Here is a 24,912-nt window from a genome sequence, read left to right on the forward strand (position 1 = left end):
AATTACTTCTTCCTTCTTTCCACATTTGAATCCACATATTTCCTAAGTGCTAATCTCATACACAATTGAGTAGGGGTAGTTGGTGATAAGAGGGAAGGACAATGGTCACAATTTATAAATGTTGATCTTTCGCAGTTTGGGACTAGGATCTTTTTGTAAATGTTCCTTTGTTTCAGGGAGTGGGTTGCATGTGTTGTTTTGTTTTCCCTGGGAAGATACTCTTCTGAATATTATTTGGTATGATTTAAATGTTTCCTTTTTCTTACAGGTTTATGGTAAATATACCAGCTCTAGAACAAGTGAATCAGATTTTACACATCTTGTTTATATTTCTACCCTTTCTGTGGGCACTCGGGACTCTGCCCCCACCTGATGCACTTTTCTTATGGGCAATGGAGCAGGTTTTAGAGTTTGGCCTTGGAGGCTCATCTATGTCAACGCACCTACGGTAATTATTTTAAGTATTAAAGTTCTGCATAACTTATTCTTAAAGTGCAATTTTCCGTTTTGAGCAAATCTTCCTTTTTCTCTGCAGGTTATTACTAATGTTCATCATTTCTGCTGGAACAGCTGTAACATCATATTTCATTCCCAGCACTATTGGTGTGGTTCTTTTCATGACGGGACTTGGGTTCTTACTGAGTCTTAACCTAAGTGACGTGGGTCTTGCCTTCAAACACAGTGTGACTAGACATAGAGTTGGAACCAAATCTAAGCCTTTACCCAGTGATTCAGAAAAACAGTTTACTTGGAAGGAGTGCCTTTTCTACATCATCATATTAGTCTTGGCTCTCATAGAAACTAGTTTGCTGCATCATTTTGCTGGTTTCTCACAGATTTCCAAAAACAGTCCTCAGGCTATTGTTGGCTATGTTTTGATGATACTGCTTATAATACTGTGGATACTTAGAGAAATTCAAAGTGTCTGTATCTTTGGAATTTTCCGAAACCCTTTCTATCCGAAGGATGTGCAAACTGTGACTTTATTCTTAGAGAAGCAAACAAGGCTTGTGAAGATTGGTGTTGTCAGACGGATTTTGCTAAATCTAGGTAAGAACATAAAATCTACTAACTTTGTGTTATATCTAGGAAGTATGTAAAACTATTGAATTCCCATATTTTTGCAATGTATAGCATACAGGCATTTACTCTTTTATGTTTTGGTTTGTTTATTATTTTTTTCAGTTAACTGCTTAAATGTGCTCATAAAAATCATATTAGCCTAAGTAAAATATGGTAGAAGAAGTTACTTTGCCTTAATGAGTCTATTTTTTGTGTTTGTCCTAGTGTCACCCTTTGCTATGATAGCATTTCTTTCATTGGACAGTTCCTTACAAGGGCTCCACTCTGTGTCTGTCTCCATTGGATTCACGAGAGCTTTTAGAATGGTAATCCTAATAAGCACTTAATAGTATTTTTGTATTGCTAAGTTGAATTGCAGTTTTGCTTATCCTAACAGTTTACTTAAATTTGTCAAATTCTACCTGATAATTTGTGTACTGCAGGTGTGGCAGAATACAGAAAATGCTTTATTGGAGACAGTCATTGTATCAGTAGTACACTTGTTGATCTCTAGTACAGATGTGTGGTGGAACAGAAGCCTGGATACGGGAATCAGACTCTTACTGGTAAGCATATGTTTTGTTAGCTTTATTGAGATGTATTTCACATACCATAAAATCATCCACTTACACAGTTCAGTAGTAGACAGAATTTTACTGCCATCACCACAGTCTAATTTTAGACCATTTTCAACATCCCAAAAAGAAACCTCACGCACATCAATGTCCTTCCCTGTTTCCACTCTCCATCCCACCCACCCCCCACTCCAGCCCCAGCAACCATTAATATACTTTTGGTTTCTCTGGTTGATTTATTTATCAGATGATGGGTTTTTAGGTTGTTTTTACTTTTTGATTATTATGAATAATGCTGCTATGAACATTTGTGTACATGTTTTGGACATTTGTTTTTTGGACATACGGTTTCATTTCTCTTAACTATATCTACCTAGGACTGGAATTTCAGTTCATAGTAAGTCTGTTAACACCTCACGGTACTGCCAACCATTTTTCCAGAGTGGTTGTACCATTTTACATTCCCACCAGCAATGTCTGAGGATTTCTCTACATCCGTACCAATACTTGTTATTACCTAACTTTTTCATTATACTCATTCTGGTGGGTGTGAACTGCTATCTCATTGTAATTTTGATTTGCATTCCTTAAATGCTAATTCATCATCTTTTCATAAATTTATTGGCCATTCGTGTATGTTTTTTGGAGAAATGTCTATTCAGATCCTTTGTCCATTTTATGTGGCTTGCCCTTTTATTGTTGAGTTTAAGAGTTGCTATATATTCTGGATACAGGTTCCTTGACATATATATGATAAACAGAAATTTTCTCCCATTCTGTAGGCTGTCTTTCTCCTTCTTGGTAATATCCTTTGTAGCAAAAACAGTTTTTAATTTTGCTGAAGTTCAATTTATCTCTTTTTTCTTTCACTGCTTGAATTGTTGGGGTCATGTCTAATAAACACTGCCTATTCCCAAATCATAAAGATTTACTGTGTTTTCTTCTAAGAGTTTTACAGTTAAAACTGTAACTACTACATTTGGGTCTATGATCTACTTTGAGTTTATTTTTTTATGTGATATGAGGTAGGTTTCCAAATCCATTCTTTTATATATGGATATACAATGGTCCCAACACCATTTATTGAAAGAACTACCCTTCCCTCGATGACTTTTCTTGGCACCCTGTTCAAAAATCAAATGACAGATGTGAGAGTTTATTTCTGGACTCTCAGTTCTTTTCCATTTATCTATATGTCTGTCCTTATGCCAGTACTATCCTATCTTTATTACTATACTTTGTAGTAGGTTTTGAAATCGGGAAGTATGTCTTCCAACTTTGTTCTTCTTTTTTAACATTGTTTTAACTCTTTCAGTGCCTCTCTATTACAATGTAAATATTAGTTTTAGCTTTTAAGTTTGTGCAAGAAGGCATCTGAAACTTTGATAGAGATTACCTCAAATGTGTAGATCAATTTGGGGAGTATTGCCATCTTAAAAATATTAATTGTTCCTATCCATCAATATGACATGTCTTTATATATTTTTTAAGATCTTTATTTCAATAATGTTTTGTAGTTTTCAGTGTTACAAGTCTTACGCTTTTATTAAATTTTTCCTAAGTATATTATTCTTTTTGATATTATAAATGGAATTGTTTTCTTGATTCACTTTTTGGCTTGTTTATTGCTAGAGTATAGAATACAATTGATTTTTTAAAATAGTAATCTTGTGTCCTAAAACCTCACTTCTATTAGTTCTGGTAGATTATTAGTAGATTTTTTTAAGACATTCTGTGTATAAGATCACATCATCTGCAAATTAGAGATAGTAGAGATATTTTTATTTCTTCCTTTTCAATCTAGATGTCTTTCCTCTCTTTTTCTTACCTACTTACCCTGGCCTGAACCTCCAGTATAATGCTGAATAGAAGAGTGGACATCTTAAAGGAAAGCAGTCAGTCTTTCTCCATTAAGTTGATGTCAGTCTTTTACCATTAGATATGATATCAGCTATTGTAGATGTTCTTTTTTTTTTAAGAAGGTTTTTTATTTATGTATTTGTCAGAGAGAGAGAGAGAGAGAGCACAAGCCAGGGGAGCAGCAGGCAGAGGGAGAAGCATGTTCCCCCCTTAGCAGGGAGCCCAGTGTGGGACTCGATCCCAGGACCCTGGGATCATGACCTGAGCCAAAGGCAGAGGCTTAACCGACTGAGCCACCCAGGTGTCCCTATTGTGGATGTTCTTTATCAGGTTGAAGAAGTTCCCTTCTATTTCTGGTTAGTCTTTTTATCATGAAGGGTGTTGGATTTTTGTCTGATGTATTTTCTATGTCTATTGAAATGGTCATGTGGTTTTTGTCCTTTAATCTGTTAACATGGTATAATTGTTAAACCAACCTTGCATTCTAGAACTAAATCCCATTTGGTCATGGTGTATAATCCTGCTTATGTGTTACAAGATTTGGCTGGCTGGTATTTTTGTGTGATTGATATTTATATGTATCTGTAGCTTTCTTTTCTTGTCATGTCTTTGGTTTAGATATAAAAATAGCCCTGACCTCATAAAATGAGTTAGGAATTTCATACTAATTATTCTTAAATGTTTGATCATATTTCGTATGTACCTTAAATATTTTGTGGTATGTAGTACTTTGTAATATGGAAGCCATCTGAGCCTCAGCTTTTCTCTGTGAGTAGCTTTTAAATTACAAATTCAATTTCTTTTTACAGGTCTGTTTAGTTTTTCTATTTCTTCTTGAGTTGCTTTATGTTTTTCAAGGAACTTGTTGGTTTCATCTAAGTGATCAAATTTATCAGCATACGGTCATATTATTCTCTTATAATCCTTCTAATTTTCTTCTGTTAAGATTGGTGGTAGAAAGTTATCTCTTTCATTCCTGACTTTAGTAATTTGAGTCTTCTCTGTTTTATTCTTGGTCATTGTAGCTAGAGGTTTCTCCATTTTATTGATCTCAAAAAAAACCCAGCTTTTGGTCTCATTGATTTTCTCTATTGTTTTTATATTCTCTATTTTATTAATTTCTGCCCTAATCTTTATTATTTCCTTCCTTCTGCGTACTTGAGGTTCAGTTTGTGCTTTGTTTTCTAGTTTCTCTGGTTTCCTGAGGTGGAAGATTAGGTTATTGATTTAAGATCTTTTTTCTATATAGGCATTTAAAGGTAGCTATAAATTGCCCTCTGAGCACTGTTTTAGCTGAATCACAAGTTTTGGTATGTTGTGTTTTTGTTTCATTCATCTCAAAATGTTTTCTCATTTTTTTGTGTGATGTCTTCTTTGACCCATTGGTTATTTAACAATGTGTCTTTTAATTTCTTTTTTGGTAAGATTTTATTTTTAAGTAATCTCTACACCTAACATGGAGCTCAAACTTACAACCCCAAGATACTCTCCAACTGAGTCAGCCAGGCACCCCAGCAATGTGTCTTTTAATTTCAAGATTCCTTTATTATTTTTTATTTCTATTGTTGATTTAATTCTGTTTTGGTTAAAGAACATACTTTGCATGATATGTATGAACATACTTATATGATTTCAGTCTATTAAGATCTGTCTTATGACCTCTGTTTCTTAATCTATAAAATACTTTCTAAAATAAGGATGAATTAAGGATAGTTAACTATTTACCACTTCTGGTTCTCATGACCTAACAAGCATATAATGCAAAAGTTAGTCAGCCTTAAGATATCCTAGTACTCTGTTGGTTCTCTTTGGCATTACTTTTTTTCTAAGAGAGCCCAAACTTTTAAAAATGTAGACTCATTTATTACTTGTGAGGTTGGAGAAAATTATAACAAAGAATCTCATATAAGGGCTATTTCCTCAAAAATATTGCAGCAATAATAAAATTATACAGTTTTCCTTATATGATCTTGAGAATTCATGAAGTCTTTCAGAATTAAAAAAATCATTTTTACATCTCTACAGGTTGGTATCATGCGTGATCGTCTGATTCAGTTCATCTCTAAGCTGCAGTTTGCTGTGACCATACTTTTGGCATCGTTGACTGAGAAAAAACGTCGAAAGTCAACCACCACTTTATGTATACTCAACATTGTCTTCTCTCCATTCGTGCTGGTTTTCATCGTTTTCTCTACGCTGCTCTCCTCTCCCTTACTCCCCCTCTTCACCCTTCCTTTGTTCTTGGTGGGCTTTCCCCGACCTGTTCGGATTTGGCCGGGAGCAGTGGGCGCCACAGCCTGCGTGTGTGCAGACACAGTGTACTATGCCCACATGGTCCCAAGTCTGACCGCTGCGCTGCAGGCTGCAATGGCCACTGGGAGTTTAGGTAAGTAAATGGGTTGTGCTTAAAAAATCCTCACGAATACATTTAAAATACAAAAAAGTGAATATACAGAAGAAGTCTTTTGATCCAACCATTATATAGATTCTAATACTTTGATAGATGGCAGAAGGACTATGAAATAGAAGTTTCTCTCTTGCTTCTTATTTTGAGGTAAATAAAGTCATAAAAATAGTAAGGGGAAGTTTCATTAAGGTGATTGGACATTTTTTAAAGAAGATTTTCTTGAATAAAATCAGGTTATAGTCCCACCACTGAACCATGAAAACACCTTATTCTCCCCAAATTTCCATGAATTTATAGTGAGTTCACTGCAAGTAGATGCAATGGCTTAGGTCCATAAATAGTAAAAATTAGCTTTATATAATATCAGATTGAAGGGCTTAAGGGAGTTTGTTCGTATCTTATTAGGTACCGTATAGCAACCTAAGCAGTCTGACAAGGGTACAGGGCAAGGTAACAAAAGCTGTGGTCAATGATCAGTAGCCTAAAATGAAGTACTATGCAAGTATCAGTAAGAAAATATTTTTTTTTTATGAGGATGAACTAATTTTATAAGTCAGTGCTTTCATTGTATGCTAACTACAAATTCAACTATATTGTACTTCTTGAGGTTGGTTTTAAATAATGCCCAAGCTGATGACAGTAGTATGTTGTCTCCTACCATATGCCTTAGCCCTTGAAACTTGTTTTAGAATACCCAGTGACATCTTGGCAAACCGATTCCAGGTAGAATAGCAATTTCAAATTAGAATTTTAATGAAATGCTTACTTGGATTGAACTTTTCTGATTATCTCTTTGTTATCTAAATGTGTGAGGTAATTTAGGAAAAACTTTGTAGTACAAATTTTTTAATGAATAATCATTTTTCTTTGTCATAGAAAATATTCTACACTTTTAATCTTTTCATCCAGTTCTAATTAATGTTTATTATATAATACTATGTCACTTGTAAAAATACCTGTGAGGTTTGACTCATATCTAAAGTAATAAATACCTGAGGTAGAAATTATACTTTATTATCAAATCAATTACACTCAGCCAAGAAGTGTGTTATGAAGTATCCCTGGGGGGAAAAAAAACAATGAGATAACATTTCACACATATCTGGTTGGCAGAAATGTAAAAGTCTGACATTACCAAGTATTGGCTAGGGTATGAGGAACAGGAACTTTTCACACCCTGCTGGAAGGGAATATAAATTTGTATAATAAATACACCTTGAAGAGTAAACTAATAGACTGTAGTAAAGGTGTACGTATCCCATGGCCTAGGGATTCAGTTTTAGATTCCATAATTCTAATTAGATTCTAATTCTAGAGAAACTTTTGCACATGTGTTTTGGGGGTCCCCAAGCCCATATCCAGGTTTGATGATTCACTAAGAGGACTTGTAGAGCTCAATATACATTTGTACTTGTGGCTACAATTTATTATAGTGAAAGGACGCAGAACAAAATCAATGAAGAGAAAAATTACGTGGGGTAAAACATGGCACAAACTTCCAGATGTCCTCTCCCAATGGAATCACACAGAACATGCTTAATTCCCCAGCCACACATTGTCACAACATGTGTGATATGGTGGCTACCAGAGAAGTTTATTTGAGACTCAGTGCCTAGGGCTTTTATTGGGGCATGGTCACGTAGGCACCCTCTGCCTAGCGTGTACCAAGATTCCAGACTCCCAGAAGGAAAGCAGGTGTTCAGTATAAACTGTATTGTTTGTACAAACTGTTTAGACACAATGAGACTTTTATCAGGAAGGGTGGTGAGAATTCTTCCGAAACTCAAGTTCTCAGATGCCAGCCATCAACCAACTTTGCAAACAGGACTTTTAAAGGGTAGCAGTCAGTTCTGCTATGCTAACTCTTTACTGTACAGCATGTTGTCTAAGCAGACTTGCACAAAGGTAATCCCTGCAGTATTATGTAAAACAGAAAAAAATTTGGCAATATATGGAATGTGCTTATTAACGAGAAATGAATATTCAAATTTAGCTGTAATCATACAGTGAATTCTCAACTGTAGGTACGAGTGACTTGAGCTATTTGCAGTCAACATGCGCAGATCTCAGAGATGTAATGTTGAGAGAAAACTAATTTTTTAAAGTTTTTGTATAGTGTGGTAGTAGCATTTTATGTAAATTTTTAGTACACAAAACATTTTTATATGTGTGTTCATAAAAAATGTCCAAAATGCTTTAAATAAATAATTTGAAGTTGGCTTTTATACATTTTTTACATTTAGTACTTTTATACTTTTCCTACTGTATTTAGGATTTTATATAGCAGGTTCTAATTTGTTGTTTCTCTGGAAAATATATCCTTGAATTTTTATGTAGTATTACCTATAGATTTTCTCTTTTAACTGTTCCTATTCCTGTAAAGAGCTTAATTTAATGCCCCCTGATATGCAATGAATAATTGTTTGTATTCTTGACATAGCGAATAAAAGTAGCAATGAATCAGTTCCAAGTGTCTTATCAGTTTTGAAGATTCACATGGCAAAATAAAACAAGCTTGAATATTACTTACTTTTTTTTTTTCTAATTTGTTTTAGGTCTCCTCTTACCTGGGTCTCATTACTTGGGCCGTTTTCAGGATCGTTTAATATGGATAATGATTCTAGAATGTGGTTATACTTACTGCTGTATTAACATTAAGGTCAATGTACATTTGAAACCTCTCTAGTATTTTTATAGCACATGTGTAAAATTTTACCTGTTACAGACACATCATACACTTAAGAGCTCAACTTAAGAGTATCAATTAATTACCTGTGAAAACACCTAGGGATTTTTAAAGTGTGTTTCAGTATGCACATATTGATAGGTAGACTAGTGTTGATTGTATAATAGAGCATAGTAACAAAATGTACCTGCCCCCTTTTTGTCCAGGCTTGTTCTTTATATCCTTATCTAGTTGTGCATCTCAAAAGTGTGACTCAGGAATATTTTTTCACTCCTATATCACATAAGCATTCTCAACTTAATAAAAAAACCTCTTCTGATCCTTACTACCGTACCTGCTACACCATGTCTTTCTCCTCTTTTTAAAGCAAGATGCCTTAATACAATTGCTTATAATCAAATCTCAAATTTCATTTCTCTCATTTTCTCTTCAACTTACTCTGTTTTTGACCCTGTTGCCTATTACTGTACCAAAACTACTCTTGTCAACGTCTCTAATAACTATCACATTGCCAAATCCAATGATCAGTTCTCAGACCTGGTCTTATTTGACCTGTTTGCAGCATTTGACACAGTGCCTTCTTTTAGCTTGTTTCATGGGTCAGTCCTTGTCAGTCTCCTTTGATGGCTCCTTCTCTTTTCCTTGACCTCTTTTTTTTTTCTTTAAGATTTTATTTATTAGAAAGAGAGAGAGCACGATAAAGGGGGAGAGGGAGAAGCAGCCTCCCCACTGAGCAGGGAGCTAGAATCGGGGCTCAATCCCAGGACCCTGGGATCATGACCTGAGCCCAAGGCAGACGCTTAACCGACTGAGCCACCCAAGCGTTCCTTTTTTCCTTGACCTCTTAACATCAGACTACCCCAGAGCCTAGCAGTCCTTGGTGACAACTCCATCCTTCTGGTTGTTCAGCCCCAAAACATTTGGGCTTTAGTTCAGTGATAGTTCACTCCTGTTTACCTTCATACCCCATATGCAGTCCAACAAGAAATCCCGTTGGCTCTGTCTTTAAGCCATATCCTATATCCCACCACTTCTCACCACCCTACTATTAGCTATCTTTATCTCTTTCCTGGGTAATTGCAATACCGCCTAATTGGTCTCCCTGCTTCTTTCTACCTGTGCCTCCCTATAGTCTGTTCTCAACTAGAGTGATCTTTAGTATCTAACTCATTTCATGTCACTTCTCTACTCCAAACCCTACAATGGATCTCTTTTTTAATTCAGAGTAAAAGCCAAGGCCCTAAATGGTCAGGCTCTCTATTTCCTCTTGGCCTCATCTACTGCTTGAATCCTCTCACTCTACTCCAGCCTACTGGCTATTCTCTCTACCTGGAATGCTCTTCCTTCACATAACCATACAGCTAACTCCCTTACCACCTTCAAGTCTTTGCTCAAATGTTACCTCAGGAAATCTACTATTGCTATCCTATTTAAAATTGTATTCCCACTCCCATTCTGGCACTCCCAGTCCTCCTTGGCTTGCTTTACTTTTTCTATTTTTCTAGCACTTATACCTTCTAACAAACTATATAATTTACTTATTTTCGTTGTTGAATGTCTGTGTCCCTTTACTCTATAATGTAATTGTCACAAGGGCAGGAATCTCTGAAGGGATATATCCTAAGCCCCTGGAACAGTGTCTGGCACATAATAGGCCCTTGATAAATATTTGTTGAATGAATAGTGGTGAATGAATGAATTTTTTGTCTTAGCACAGATGGGATAAAATTGCTGGTGACTAATAAGCTTTTTCTTTAGCCCAGTGGTTCTCAAAATTCAGTTCTCCAGATTAGGAATATTAACATCTCCTGGAGCTTATTAGAAATGGACAATCTTGGGTACCACCTCAGACCTTCTGAATCAGAAACTAGAGGAGGGCCCAGCAACCTATGTTTTAACTACCCTCCAGTGATTCTGACTCACCTAAAGTTTGAGAACCTGGTCTAACCTGTATAAGTAAGAGAAGGCAAAATCTCATGCAAAATATTGAGGGCATAATAAAAAAAAAAATGTTTAAAAAATATTGAGGGCATTTTCATTGCTTCATTTAGGCTCTATTTTTAAAATGGTATGTTTTATAATGCCTAATAATGTGGGTCCTTTACTGATCTTTTGTGCTCTATTATATGTGTAAAGATACACTTTTTGATGGCAGTCCTTTTTTCTTTTCATTTTTTTGGACACAAGGTGGCTTAGCAGTACCATCTTACCATCATTTATATGTTATGTGCTTTAAAGTTTACAAAGCACTTTTTTAAAAATTATTTATTTATTTTTAAAATTTTATTATGTTATTTTAGTCAGCGTACAATACATCATTAGTTTTTGATGTGGTGATCCACGATCCATTGTTTATTTATTTATTTTTAGAGAGAGATTGTGAGGGGGGAGGGGCAGAGGGAGAGGTAGAGAGAATGTGAAGCAGGCTCCATGCTCAGTGCAGAGCTGGATGTGGGGCTTGATCTCACAACCCTGGAATCTTGACCTGAGCCAAAATCAAGAGTCCGATACTTAACTGACTGAACCACCCAGGCACCCCAACAAAGCACTTTTATTACTTAAATCTTCACAACCCTATGTGCTAGGATTAGTTTTCTTTGAAAGAGAAAAGGAATCTCAGGATAAGTGATCTACTCAAGATTGTATGCAAACACCTGGTAAAGAAAGCCATGATTTAAAAATGGCTTCTGATGTTCACATTCCATGTTCTTTCTCTGGATCCTAATACAACCTGACAGCAATGTCTTTTATTAAAGACACTGGTAATTTTGTAAAAATGTATAAATAAACAATGATAGCAATAATAATAGTAAACAGTGATCTGATGCATCCTCTTCAAGTGATTCCTTATAAAGAAGTAATAAAAATGTGTTTAAAATTCACATAAAAACACATTCAGGGGTGCCTGGGTGATGCAGTCGGTTGCGTATCAGACTCTTGGTTTCGTCTCGGGTCGTGATCTCAGGGTCATGGGATTGAGCCCCGCATCGGGCTCCGCACTGGGCACAGAGTCTGCTTGGGACTCTCTCCCTCTCCTACCCCTACCCCCCTCAAATAAATGGATAAATCTTTAAAAAACAAATAAAAACACATTCATGGTATTCATTCTATTAACATGTATTTGTTGCATACGAGTACTGTGTCAAGGACTGGCTTAGGCACTGCAGACATAGTAGTAACCAAAAGAGAGCTGCTTTATGGAATTTACATTATAGTTGGAGGAGACAGACAGTAACCAAATACATAAATCTGTATGATGATAATGTTATTATAATTAAAAAACTGGAACAAGAAAATGATTGAATAAATTATGGCATATCCATACAGTATAATAATGCTGTCATATAAAGTAGGATACAAAACTACTATATATGCTACATAATTCCAATTTTGCCTTTGCCCTCCAAAAAAATTTTATATTTAAAACAGTTTTGCGGGACACCAGGGTGGCTCAGTCAGTTAAGCATCTGCGTTCAGCTGGGGTCATGATCTCAGGGTCCTGGGATCAGGCCCTGCCTCAGGGAGCCTGCTTCTCCCTCTCCCTCTGCCACCCTCCCTGCTTGTGCTCTCTCTCTCTCTCTCCCTCTGTCTCTGTCAAATAAATAAATAAAATCTTAAAAAAAAAAGTTTTTTGTAAGTGTGATTCAACCTTCACTATACATATAGTCTTTCAAAATTATGGTCATAGCCAATTAAATTGTTTTGCCAATTTCTAGTGGCAGGTCTATAATTTCTTTTAAGATAGCATAATTTTTAATCTCTGTATGCAGCATCAAATGTGTTAAAGTGCCAGTAAGTTTGAGTAAAGGTGTAGCTCTTCAGTTAAAGAAATTTTTTTGCATTTTCCATATTTTCATTATGAGAATCCAATCCATGGGCATATACAAAAGTAGTTGCTTTTCTCTGTGTAATAAGTGATCATAAGCTCAAGGACCTCTTATTTCTTCTTTAGGGGTTAGAATTGCAAGAGACATCCTGTCATACTGCTGAAGCTCAAAGAGTTGATGAAGTTTTTCAAAGTGCCTTTGAACAAGAATATTCAAGAATATGTTCTATTAATGAACACTTTGGAAATGTCTTGACACCCTGTACTGTTTTGCCAGTAAAACTCTATTCTGATGCCAGGAATGTTCTATCTGGCATAATCGATTCTCATGATAATTTAAAAGAATTTAAAGGTGACCTTATTAAAGTACTTGTGTGGATACTCGTCCAATACTGTTCCAGAAAGCCCAGCGTGCAGGAGGTTGTTCACAAAACTGAAAATAAAGGGAAAGCATCTCTAATAATCCTGCCTGCTTTGAATGCTTCACCACAAACCCAATCCCCAGAAGACACAGATAGTTTAAATTCAGAAATTTTGGATGATTGGTCTGATGATAATGTTTTTGGTGATGAGCCAACTATCAGAAAAGGAAAAGAAGAAAAAGATCAATTAAAAGTTGTATCAGGTATAAATTTGCCTATTCCAGGATCAGTAGAATCACAGGGGGTTGGTGATCATTCTATAGGCACAGTTCCTGAAAACAGTCTTTACAAGTCAGTTATATTGGGATACCCTGTTGTTGACAAAGGAAAACAAAAAGATGTGGCATATATCCCTCTCGTGGAATTCAGTTGTTCTCATTCTCACTTGTTAAGCTTACCTGAAGAGTGGACATCTAACTGTTTGCCTAATTCCAAAATGAGGGAGATGAGCTCATTATTTCCAGAAGAGTGGTACCAGTTTGTTTTAAGGCAGTTGGAATGTTTTCATTCAGAACAAAATGCTTCAAATGTACTGGAAGAAATTGCAAAGGACAAAGTTTTAAAAGACTTTTATGTTCATGCAGTAATGACTTGTTATTTTAGTTTATTTGGAGTAGACAATATGGTTCCAAGTCCTGGTCATATATTGAGAGTTTACAGTGGTGTTTTGCCTTGGTCTCTTGCCTTGGATTGGCTCACAGAAAAGCCAGAACTGTTCCAGCTAGCACTAAAAGCTTTCAGGTAATTCATTTTGATTATACATAAACTATGACTGACAAAAAAATACTGATTTTTTTTAACCTAGAAGGAGATACATCTTCATTTCTAACTACAGAAAATAATCACTTTCCTAAAAATGAAAAAAAAAAAATGCTTAGTGTGTACTGTGATTATATCAGGAGTACATTTTAATTTCTACTTCCTTTTTGTTTATGTGGAGAACCTATTTTTCATATGGCTTATTGGATTTCTTCACTTTCACTTCACTCCATCATTTCTCCCTGATCTTTTTATCTGAAATATGTATGCTTTTAGTGCAATGTCTTAAAAATATCGATTGAACAAACTATTCATCTATAAAGTTGATTTTATAAATTTTATTAAAAATTCTAAAGTTCTTTGTTTCTCCATTTTCAAGGTATACTCTGAAACTAATGATTGATAAAGCAAGCTTAGGTCCAATAGAAGACTTTAAAGAGCTGATTAACTGCCTTGAAGAATATGAAACTGACTGGTACATTGGTTTGGTATCTGATGAAAAGTGGAAGGAAGCAATTTTACAAGAAAAACCATACTTGTTTTCTCTGGGATATGACCCTAATATGGTAAGGTTAAAAATGTGTTTTTAAACATTTTCATATATTGACCTTAAAGAACTAAAGTATTTGAACTAAGTGTAAGTGATAGAACATTCTGGATATATTAATCGTATCATTAAGGCATTTTGTGACTTTATGGCCAACAGAGTACAATCCTAGAATGACTGATTATTTACTTTTGCAAACCTAATATGAGCTAATTAAAAATGTGTAGCCATTGTGCAGTAACTGACCTATAAGATAACCAAGTAAACTTAATTTTCTATAACATCTTTGATTGAATGGATTATATTCCTATGCCAAATTTGAGTCATGAATTATCACTTTGGATTTGACTCCTAGAAGAAAAATTATAAGTGGCAAAATATTCCTTTTGCTGATATCAGTGTTTTATCTGAAGCAAATCTGACCTGTGAAAATTCAGAGACTCCAAATAGGGAATAGCTTTTTTTTTTTTTAAAGAAATTAGTAGCTGTTCTCATTACGTTTAAACTGTCATCAGGTGTGCACAATGTGATTCAATGTTGCACGCTCATTGTAGGTTTCATATCTGGCATTGCAGCTCCATAGATGTGCTCCCCATCAAAAATAATGAAAGTTGGTTTTAAAAAACAACCATTTAAAGACTTGGAAATGGTCCTAAGGGCATATGCAAATGAAGAAACATTTATTCAAAAGTTTCAACTAAAACCCAGGAAGAATAGTGAGAGACTATTCCTTCCCAACTCAACAAGACAGAAACTCCTCAGACTGATCTAAACAAGAAGAGTCTCCTCTCATTTCAGCTCCTAGTTGGAAGACTGTTTTCCTGGGAAAGTCAGGGCTTCACATTTCTTATCTTACCTCCAGCTACCTGTTCTGAGGCTGGGTTCTGGGTATGTGTAGTTAAGAGATGAGAATTCCTTTCTGGCCAACCCATCTCTTTGGATAGAGGCTTTACCCTGGACTTGGTGCCACTGAGAATAATGGGGCCCTGGCCACCCTCACCTCCTTGGAAGGTGGAGGTTCCACACTGGGAGAGGCAAGCCAAGAAGACCTGAGGTTGCTGCTCCCCTTCTACCTCCTAAAGCAGAGGTGTCTCTTGGAGAGAAGCATGCCATTGTCTCACCCCCAGATACGGAGCTCTGGCTAAGACATTTTGCCCAGCGGGGGAAGCAGACCGTTAAAAACAGAGGGAGAACTCTAAATGTCTCCCAAAGGAAATTATTTTACTTGCAACAGTGTGGATACATTGACACCTAAGATGCTCTCAAAAACAATGGAGCTTGTGGTAAAGAGTAATTAAGGGGCTACTGGTAAATTTGTTAGAGACATAAACTAAACTGTAAGCTGAATAGGTAAATAGAACCAGGGAAAGAAACAGTAAAGAAGAGCCCTCCTGGGGTCAAAAAATGTGCCCACGTTTAATTGGATCAGTCTATGAAACAATTCACTTCCCAGGTCATTGTTGAAAACATAAAGCACCACCTGGCAATCATTGGAGCTTAGCAGCTGGGTGTGAGCAATTAATAGATGAAGAGAGCCCTGCTAAAACCACCGCCATCTCATGGTAACTGTGGACATTCACAAGGCTGCAGTCCCTGAGGAACCAAAATCAAAGGCTTCACACTTGTGGGGGAAGTAGGGATTAACTTCACTAAAGTCATCCAGCCACTTACTAAACTAATAAGCAAATAAATAACAAGCCCTGGGGTAGGGGAGGGGAGGGGTCAATGCTCAGAATTGTGGTGGTGTTATATAAAATGTGCAGTATTGAACACAAATTATAGGACATAAAAAGAAACAGGAAAGTCAGACCCAAACACCAGGGGGGAAAATTGCCTATGAGTGACTAGATGTCAGGTTTAACAAAGATTTCAAAGTAGCCATTATAAAAATGTTCAAAGGACTGAAAGAAACCATGCTTAGGGGTGCCTGGGTGGCTCAGTCGTTGGGCGTCTGCCTTGGGCTCGGGTCATGGTCCCAGGGTCCTGGGATGGAGCCCTGCATCAGGCTCCCTGCTCTGTGAGAAGCCTGCTTCTCCCTCTCTCCCTCCCCCTGCTTGTGTTCCCTCTCTCGCTGTGTCTCTCTCTGTCAAATAAATAAATAAAATCTTAAAAAAAAAAAAGAAAGAAACCATGCTTAAAGAAGAAAACAAAGTGGATATAGAAGGAAAATACCTCAATAATAAGGTCACATATGACAGCCCACAGCCAACATCATACTCAATGGTGAAAAGCTGAAAGCTTTTCCTGTATGATTAGGAACAAGACAAGGATGCCACTCTTGCCACTTTTATTCAACATAGTATTGTAAGTCCTGCCCCAGCAATTAGGCAAGAAAAAGAAATAAAGTCATCCAATTTGGAAAGGAAGAATTAAAACTCTATTTGTAGATGAAATGATATTATATATAAAAAGTCCTAAGTACTCTACCAAAAAACTTAGGAATAATAAGCGAATTTAGTAAAGTTACAGGATACAAAATCACTACACACAAATCTGTTGCGTTTCTATACACCAATAACAAGCTATCAGAAAAAGAAGTTAAGAAAATAATTTACAATTACATCAAAAAAATAAAATACCTTGGAGTAAGTTTAACCAAGGAAGTGAAAGACCTGTACATTGAAAACTGTAAGACATTGATTCAAGAAATTGAAGAAGACACAAATGAAAAGATGGATTGGAAGAATTAGTACTATTAAAATGTGCATACTACCCAAAGCAGCCTACAGATTCACTGCAATTCCTACCAAAATTCCAGTGGCATTTTTCACAGAAATAAACAGACAATCCTAAAATTTATATGGAACCACAAAAGACCCCTAATATCCAAAGCAATCTTGAGAAAGACCAAAGCTGGAAGCATCATGCTTCCTGATATCAATGTATTGTTAGGCCTGTATCATATAGAAGTGTGATATATTTGCCAATAATTGCAGAATGGAAGTCAGTGGAAACAAAGTTGTATTAAGCAAAAGAAATGATTCCAGATGATAACTTGAATCCATAGGAATAAAGGAGAACCAGAAATGATAAAAAGTTAATGTAGCAAAAGCAATAAATATATACTTGTTCCCTTTCAGTTTCTTTAAAAGACATAAAAGTATGTAAAATGATAATTATAACAATATATTATTAGGCTTGAAACATTATAGATGTAATATGTATAACTACCACAAAAAGGGGCAAAAGGAGAATAGAATTATACAGGATTATTGTTTCTTATCTCACCAGAATTAGTGTAAACTAATGCTGATTCTGGTAAGTTATTTATGGCAAGCCCTAGAGCAACCACTGAGGAAATAACTTATTTTAAGTGAAAAAAATCATTAAATTAAAATTCTTTATTAGAAGATATACACTCAATGCAAAAGAAAGCGGTGAAAGAGGACTAGAGAGAAAAAAAAGATGAGATATAGAAGACAAAAGGAAAATGACAGACTTAAATCCTGCTATATCAATAGTAACATTAAAAGATTAAACAGTTGAAAGTCAGAGATTGTCAGACTGGATAAAAGAACAAACTGAAGGGGCGCCTGGGTGGCTCAGTCATTAAGCGTCTGCCTTCGGCTCAGGTCATGATCCTGCATCGGGCTCCCTGCTCCGCGGAGAAGCCTGCTTCTCCCTCTCCTACTCCCCCTGCTTGTGTTCCCTCTCTTGCTGTGTCTCTCTCTGTCAAATAAATAAATAAAATCTTTAAAAAACAAACAAACTGAAAGTAAAAGGGTGAAAAAGGCATATCAGGCAAGCAGCAACAACAAGAAAGCTGGAGTACCTATACTATTGTCAGAAAATAATAGACTTTGAAAATAATAGACTTTGAAATAGAAAATGTTATTAGAGATTAAGAAGGACATTTTATAGTGATAAAAGCATCAGTCCATCAGGGAGCTAGAACAATTATATACGCAGCTAACAATGAACCACCAAAATATATGAAGGAAAATTGACAGAAATGAAGAGAGAAATAGACAATTCAACAATAATAATTTAAGACTTCAAAACCCTACTTTCAGTCATAGATAGAACAAATAGGCAGAAGATCAACAGAAAACAGAATGTTTGAACAACACTATAAACCCAAAACACCAAACAGACATCTATAGAATATTCCACCTAAAAACAATAGGATATACATTCTTCTGAAGTGTACATGGAACATTCTCCAGGATAAATCATATGCTAATACATAAAACAAACAATACATTTCACAGGATTGAAATACTAAAAAGTTTATCCTCTGACCAGAAGGAAATGAAATTAAAAATCGGTAAGAGAAAGAAATTGAGGAAACTAGCAGATATGTGGAAATTAAACAACACATGCCTAAGTCGCTAGTGGTCAAAGAAGAAATGAGAATATACATTGAGATGAATTACAAGAAGACACAGTATACCAAAACTTGTGAGATGCAATTAAAGAAGTCTTTAGAGGAAAATTCATAGCTTTAAAATGCCTATTTAAAAAGAAGATTTCAAATCAATGCTTAACCTTCCACCTTATAACACTGGAAAGAGAAGAGTAAACTAAACTTAAAGAAAACAGAAGAAAGAAATTAATAAAGATAACAAAGGTTATTATGAAATAGAAAATGAAAAAAAGAGAGACATTACTACTGACCTTATAGAAATAAAAATGATTATAAAGGAATACTGTGAATACTTGTATGCCAGTGAATTATATAACTTAGATGAAATGGACAAATTCCTACAAATACAAACTACCGAAACTGACTGAAGAAGAAATAGATAATCTGAACAGATCTATAACAACTAAAGAGATTGAATTAGTAATCAAAATACTAACTGTAAAAAAAATCTGAAAACTATATGGCTTTGTTACACAATTCTACCAAGTATTTTATTTTATTTTAAGATTTTATTTATTTATTTGACACAGAGAGACAGCGAGAGAGAGAACACAAGCAGGAGGAGTGGGAGAGGGAGAAGCAGGCTTCCTGCTGAGCAGGGAGCCTGATGCCAGGCTCGATCCCAGGACCCTGGGATCATGACCTGAGCCGAAGGCAGACACTTAATGATTGAGCCACCCAGGCGCACCACCCCCGCCACAAGTATTTTAAAGACTAATACCAGTTCTTCACAAACTCTTCCAAAAAAAATAGAAGTAAAAGCACTAACCAATGCATTTTCTAAAGCCTGTATTACCCTGATACCAAAAGCATATAAAAACATTACTAGGAGGGAAAACTACAGACTAATATCTTTTATCAAGGTGGATGCAGAAATTTGTAACAAAATAATAGCAAACTGAATCCAGCCACGTATAAAAAGAATTATACCCGGGGCGCCTGGGTGGCTCAGTTGGTTAAGCAACTGCCTTCGGCTCAGGTCATGATCCTGGAGTCCCAGGATCGAGTCCCACATCGGGCTCCCGGCTCGGCAGGAAGCCTGCTTCTCCCTTTCCCACTCCCCCTGCTTGTGTTCCCTCTCTCGCTGTCTCTCTCTCTGTCAAATAAATAAATAAAATCTTTAAAAAAAAAAAAAAAAAAAAAAAAAAAGAATTATACCCCATGACCAAGTGGTATTTATCCCAGGAATTCAAGGTTTCTTTAACATCGAAAAACCAATTAATGTAATATACCATATCAATTGAATTAAAAAAAAAAACCATGTAATCATCTCAGTAGACACAGAAAAAGCATTTGACAAAATCCAATACCCTTTCATACTAAAAATAATTAAACTAGGAATAGCAAGGAGTTTCATCAATTTGATAAAGGCATCTATGAAAAACCCACAGTTAACATCATACTTATTGGTGAAAAGCTGAATGCTTCCCTTAAGATCAGTAATAAGACAAGGATTTCATTCACCATTTTTATTAAACATCATATTAGAGATTCTAGCCAAGGTAATTAAGCAAGAAAAAAGAGATACTCAGATTAGAAAAGAAGAAGTGAAATTATCTCTGTTCACAGATAGCATGATCTTGCATATAGAAAAAATCTAAGGAATCCTCTAAAAAACTTAAAACTAATAAGTTCAGCATGGTTACAGGATACAAGATAAACATAAAAAAATCTATTGTATTTCCATACACTAGGAATGAACAATCTAAAAATGAAGTTAAGAAAACAATTTAATAGGAAGAAATTTAACAAGAAAAGCACAAAACATGTTCTCTGAAAACTATGAAACATTGTTGAAAGGAATAATTTAAGATTTAATAAAATGAAAAAAACATCCCATGTTCATGGCTCAAAATGATACGACAATACTCCCCAGTTGATTTACAGATTCAGTACAATCCCTATCAGAATCTCAGCTGGCTTTTTTGTGATATTGGCAAGCTGATTCTAAAATTTGTATGGAATTGGGCGCCTGGGTGGCTCAGTTGGTTGAGCGACTGCCTTCGGCTCAGGTCATGATCCTGGAGTCCCTGGATCGAGTCCCGCATCGGGCTCCCTGCTCGGCGGGGAGTCTGCTTCTCCCTCTGACCCTACCCCCTCTCATGTGCTTGCTCTCTCTCATTCTCTCTCTCTCAAATAAATAAATAAAAAAATCTTTAAAAAAAAAAAAATAAATAAAATTTGTATGGAATTTCAAAGGACCCTGAATATACAGAACAATCTTTTTTTTTTTTTTTAAGATTTTATTTATTTGACAGAGAGAGACATCGAGAGAGGGAACACAAGCAGGGGCAGAGGGAGAGGGAGAAGCAGGCTTCCCGCGGAGCAGGGAGCCCGATGCGGGACTCGATCCCAGGACCCTGGGATCATGACCTGAGCCGAAGGCAGACACTTAACAACTGAGCCACCCAGGCACCCCTATACAGAACAATCTTAAACAAAACTGTCAGACTAACACAAATTTCATAACTTTGTACAAACCAACAGTAATTAAGATAGTATGGCAATAGCATAAAGATAGAGATAAAAATCAAGGAAATTGAATCAAAATCTAGAAATAAATCCATATGGCTATGATCAACTGATTTTAACAAGGGTGCCAAGACCATTCTAAGGGGAAAGAATAGTCTTTTCAACAAATGGTGTTGAGACAGTTAGATAGCCACATTCAAAAGAAGGTCATTGGACCCTGTATTAGTTTTCAGAGCTGCTGCAACAAATTACTGCAAACTGGGTGGCTTAAAACAACACAAATTTATTCTCTCTCAGTTCTGGAGGTCAAAAGCTTGAAATCAAGATGCCAGCAGGGTCAATCTCTGTACAGAGGCTTTAGGGGAGAATCTTGCCTCTTCCAGCGGCTGGTGACTCCTGGTATTCCTTGGCTTGTGACAGCATAACTCCAATCTCTATTTCTGTCTTCACATGGACACCTTTCCTATATCCCCCTATGTCAGTTCTCCCGTCCCTTTCTAAGGACACCAACCACTGTATTTAGGGCCACCTAAATTGAGGATGATCTTATCTCAAGATTCTTAATTACATCTGCAAAGACATATTTCGAACAAGATTTACAGGTACCATGGATTGAGGCTGAGATATATCTTCTTTGAGGGATACCATTCAACCAACTGCAGGCCGTTACTTCATACTATATACAAAAATGAACTCAAAATAAATCAAAGACCTAAATATAAGAGCTAACACTGTAAAAATCATAGAAGAGAACATAAGAGTGAATCTGTATGATTTCATATATGGAAGTGGATTCTGAGATATAACACCAAAAACATGAAAACAAAACAAAACAAAAATAGATAGGACTTAATCAAAAGTAAAAACTTTTGTGCTTCAAAAGATATAATCAAGAAAGTAAAAAGACAACTCACAGAATGGGAAAAATATTTGCATATATCTGATAAGGAACTTGTTACTAGGATATTTAAAGAACCCTTACAATGCAATAATAAAAAAGACATTTTTATTTAAAATATGAGCAAAGGATCTCTATAGATATTTCTTCAAAGGAGATATACAAATGGCGCAATAAATAAGCCCATGAAAAGATGTTCAATATCATTTGTCATGAGAGAAATGCAAACCAAAACCACAATGAGATATCACTTCATACAAGGACATACTACAATGGCTGAAATCAAAAAGTCAAATAAGTATTGGTGGGGATATGGAGAATTAGAACTCTAATACAGTGCTGGCAGAAATGTAAAATGGTACAACCATTTGGAAAATATTTTGGCAGTTTCTTAAATGATTAAAGTTAGAGTTACCATGTGACTCAGTAATTCCACTCCTAGGTATATACCCAAAAGAAATGAAAGCATAGATCCACATAGAAACTTGTACATGGATGTTTATAGCAGCATTATTCATAACTGACAAAAGGTGGAAACAACCAAACTATCCATCAACTGATGAATCAATAAGCAAATTGTGGTTTATCCATACAATGGAATATGTATGGAATATCCATACATACAGTGTGGCTTATCCACCATAAAAAGGAATAAAATACTGATATATGCTACAACATTAATGAGCCTTGAAAATATTATGTTAAGTTAAAGAAGCCAGTCACAAAAGACCATTATGATTCCATTCATATGATAATTCCATAAAAGGCAAAACTATAGAGATAGAAAGTACATTAGTGGTTGCTTATGACTGGGAGAATGAAGGGATAGAGTAATACTAAAGAGCACAAGTTTCTTTTTGAGATCATGAAAATGTTCTAAAATTGTGGAGATAGTTATATATATTTGAATATACTAAAGAAACTATTGAATTATATACTTTACATGAGTAAATTGTATGGAATGTGAATTATATCTCAATAAAACTTTTAAAAAGAGCCTATTGTGTGATTGTCCACTGTCTACTATTTATGACTTATGCATTGTTGAGGCCAGATGGGGTGAAGGAATAGAGAAGGAAAGAGAAGTAGATGAGATTTTGCTGTTTGGGTTATTGAATGGATGGCTGTCATTTCAAGCTTATTCAGAGAGCTACCAAATAGAGGTGATTCTTGATTCTGAAGACAAGTAACTCATGTGTATATTTTAATACACCATTTTTTGTTTAAGTTTGCCTAACTACAATGGAATTTTTCTCTAAGTTTATAAATAAAATGTGAAGGCCTGAATATAACTTTTTCTTCTCCTCCCCCACCCCCCTTTTATACTTTAAAGGGAGTTTACACTGGGAGAGTACTTACCCTTCAAGAATTGTTGATCCAAGTTGGGAAGTTAAATGCTGAAGCTGTTAGAGGTCAGTGGGCCAATCTGTCATGGGAATTGCTTTATGCCACAAACGATGATGAGGAGCGATATAGTATACAAGCTCATCCACTACTTTTAAGAAACCTTACAGTACAAGCAGCTGATCCTCCCCTGGGTTATCCAATTTATTCTTCAAAACCTCTTCCCATACATTTGTATTAGAGCCCATTTTGGCTTGTAAGTGTATTGTCATCAAATGAGATGTTTTTATTTTTTCATTTTAGAAAAGTAACAACGTGATTCCTCATAACTTCACTTGACTTCTCTTTCTCCTCCTCCAAGTCAGATACCTGAGAAAAGCTAAGCTCTGTAAAGTTGATTCTCTCAGCTATCTTAATGTTTAAAAAACAAACTGTCTAACATAAAAGAAGTAGTTGGCCAACATTTGCGCCCTATGCATTGTGGTAGGCTTTAGCAAATATAAAACATTTGTATAAGATTAGGTAATGAATTTATTAATGCTTTCTTAAATATGTGATAGGTGGCTTGCCTTATAGAAGTCAACAACTATGTAATTTTTACATTCCTAGAAGATATACACACATATCAGTGTTTTTATGTAATGATAATGGATCCTACTGCAGGTTGCATAATGTATATTTATTTATTTGAAATATTAAATTTTATAGTATTTTCAAAACTTTGTGCTGTTTTGTTTTGACATTTAATATGGTCTGAGTGTTTTCATATAATCTATTCATTTTCTTTTCATATACTTCAATTCAGAAACCTTAAAAACTTTTTTTTAAAAGATTTTTTATTTATTTATTTGACAGAGAGAGACATAGCAAGAGGGGGAACACAAGCAGCAGGGGGACTGGGAGAGGGAGAAGCAGGCTTCCCACAGAGCAGGGAGCCTGATACGGGGCTCGATCCCAGACCCTGGAATTATGACCTGAGCCGAAGTCAGACGCTTAACGACTGAGCCACCTAGGTGTCCCAAACCTTAAAAACTTATAATAAAACCTCTTCCAATAAAATCTTTTTCCTTCCTTTCCCAGTATCCTTTTGATATATGTGAAAGGAAATGGGTTTATCTTGTTCATCAGGATTAACAATGTTTGGATACAACATAATGAGTGACTGCTAGAGGCCATTCCGTAGATCTGACTCCTTAAGCATTTCTTTTCAGTTGAATATACTGCTTCTGAAGAATGATTTAACCCAAATGACTAGTGGTTACTAGTGTCTTAGGTATCTAAAGGCGGAAAGAAATGGGAGAAAAATTTTCATAACACGATAAGGACTTTCATTCTTTTGCTGTTTATAGATACAGAGGAGATTGGTGGTTGGATGAGGAGGAGGGTAAGGGTGGATGAAATGGATGAAGGGGATCAAAAGGTACAAAGTTCCAGTTATAAATAAGTCATGGGGATATAATGTAATGGGGATATAATGTAGAGCATGGTGACTATATCTGAAAGTTACTAAGAGTAGATCTTAAAAGTTCTTATCACAAGAAAAAAAATTTTATAACTGTGTGGTGACAGATGTTAACTAGATTTTGGTGATCATTTCACAATAATATATATAAATATTCAAGCATTATATACACCTAAAACTAATATGTTATCTGTCAGTGATACCTTAATTTAAAAAAAATTAGCAT

The 24,912-nt window shown here is 35.6% G+C and overlaps 1 protein-coding gene across 3 annotated transcripts in view; it reads left to right on the forward strand.

The window, feature by feature from the left end:
- Positions 1-24,045, forward strand: part of PCNX4 (pecanex 4) — a 40,920-nt gene extending 16,875 nt beyond the window's left edge. Inside the window, exons 3-11 of one of the 3 annotated variants that reach the window (XM_032405224.1) lie at positions 269-448; positions 536-1,050; positions 1,288-1,388; positions 1,506-1,628; positions 5,523-5,883; positions 8,460-8,563; positions 12,543-13,579; positions 13,977-14,163; positions 23,214-24,045. In XM_032405224.1, the coding sequence (XP_032261115.1) occupies positions 269-448; positions 536-1,050; positions 1,288-1,388; positions 1,506-1,628; positions 5,523-5,883; positions 8,460-8,563; positions 12,543-13,579; positions 13,977-14,163; positions 23,214-23,465 (2,860 nt within the window). In that variant the 3' untranslated portion in view covers positions 23,466-24,045. Of the gene's footprint in view, positions 1-268; positions 449-535; positions 1,051-1,287; positions 1,389-1,505; positions 1,629-5,522; positions 5,884-8,459; positions 8,564-12,542; positions 13,580-13,976; positions 14,164-14,698; positions 16,064-23,213 lie in introns of those variants that run through there. The other 2 variants (XM_032405225.1, XM_032405226.1) reach the window with 2 other exon arrangements.
- Positions 24,046-24,912: the final 867 nt, after the last annotated feature.

Source organism: Phoca vitulina, unplaced genomic scaffold (genome assembly GCF_004348235.1).
Source record: "Phoca vitulina isolate PV1807 unplaced genomic scaffold, GSC_HSeal_1.0 scaffold7, whole genome shotgun sequence".
Taxonomy (NCBI): Eukaryota; Metazoa; Chordata; class Mammalia; order Carnivora; family Phocidae; genus Phoca; species Phoca vitulina.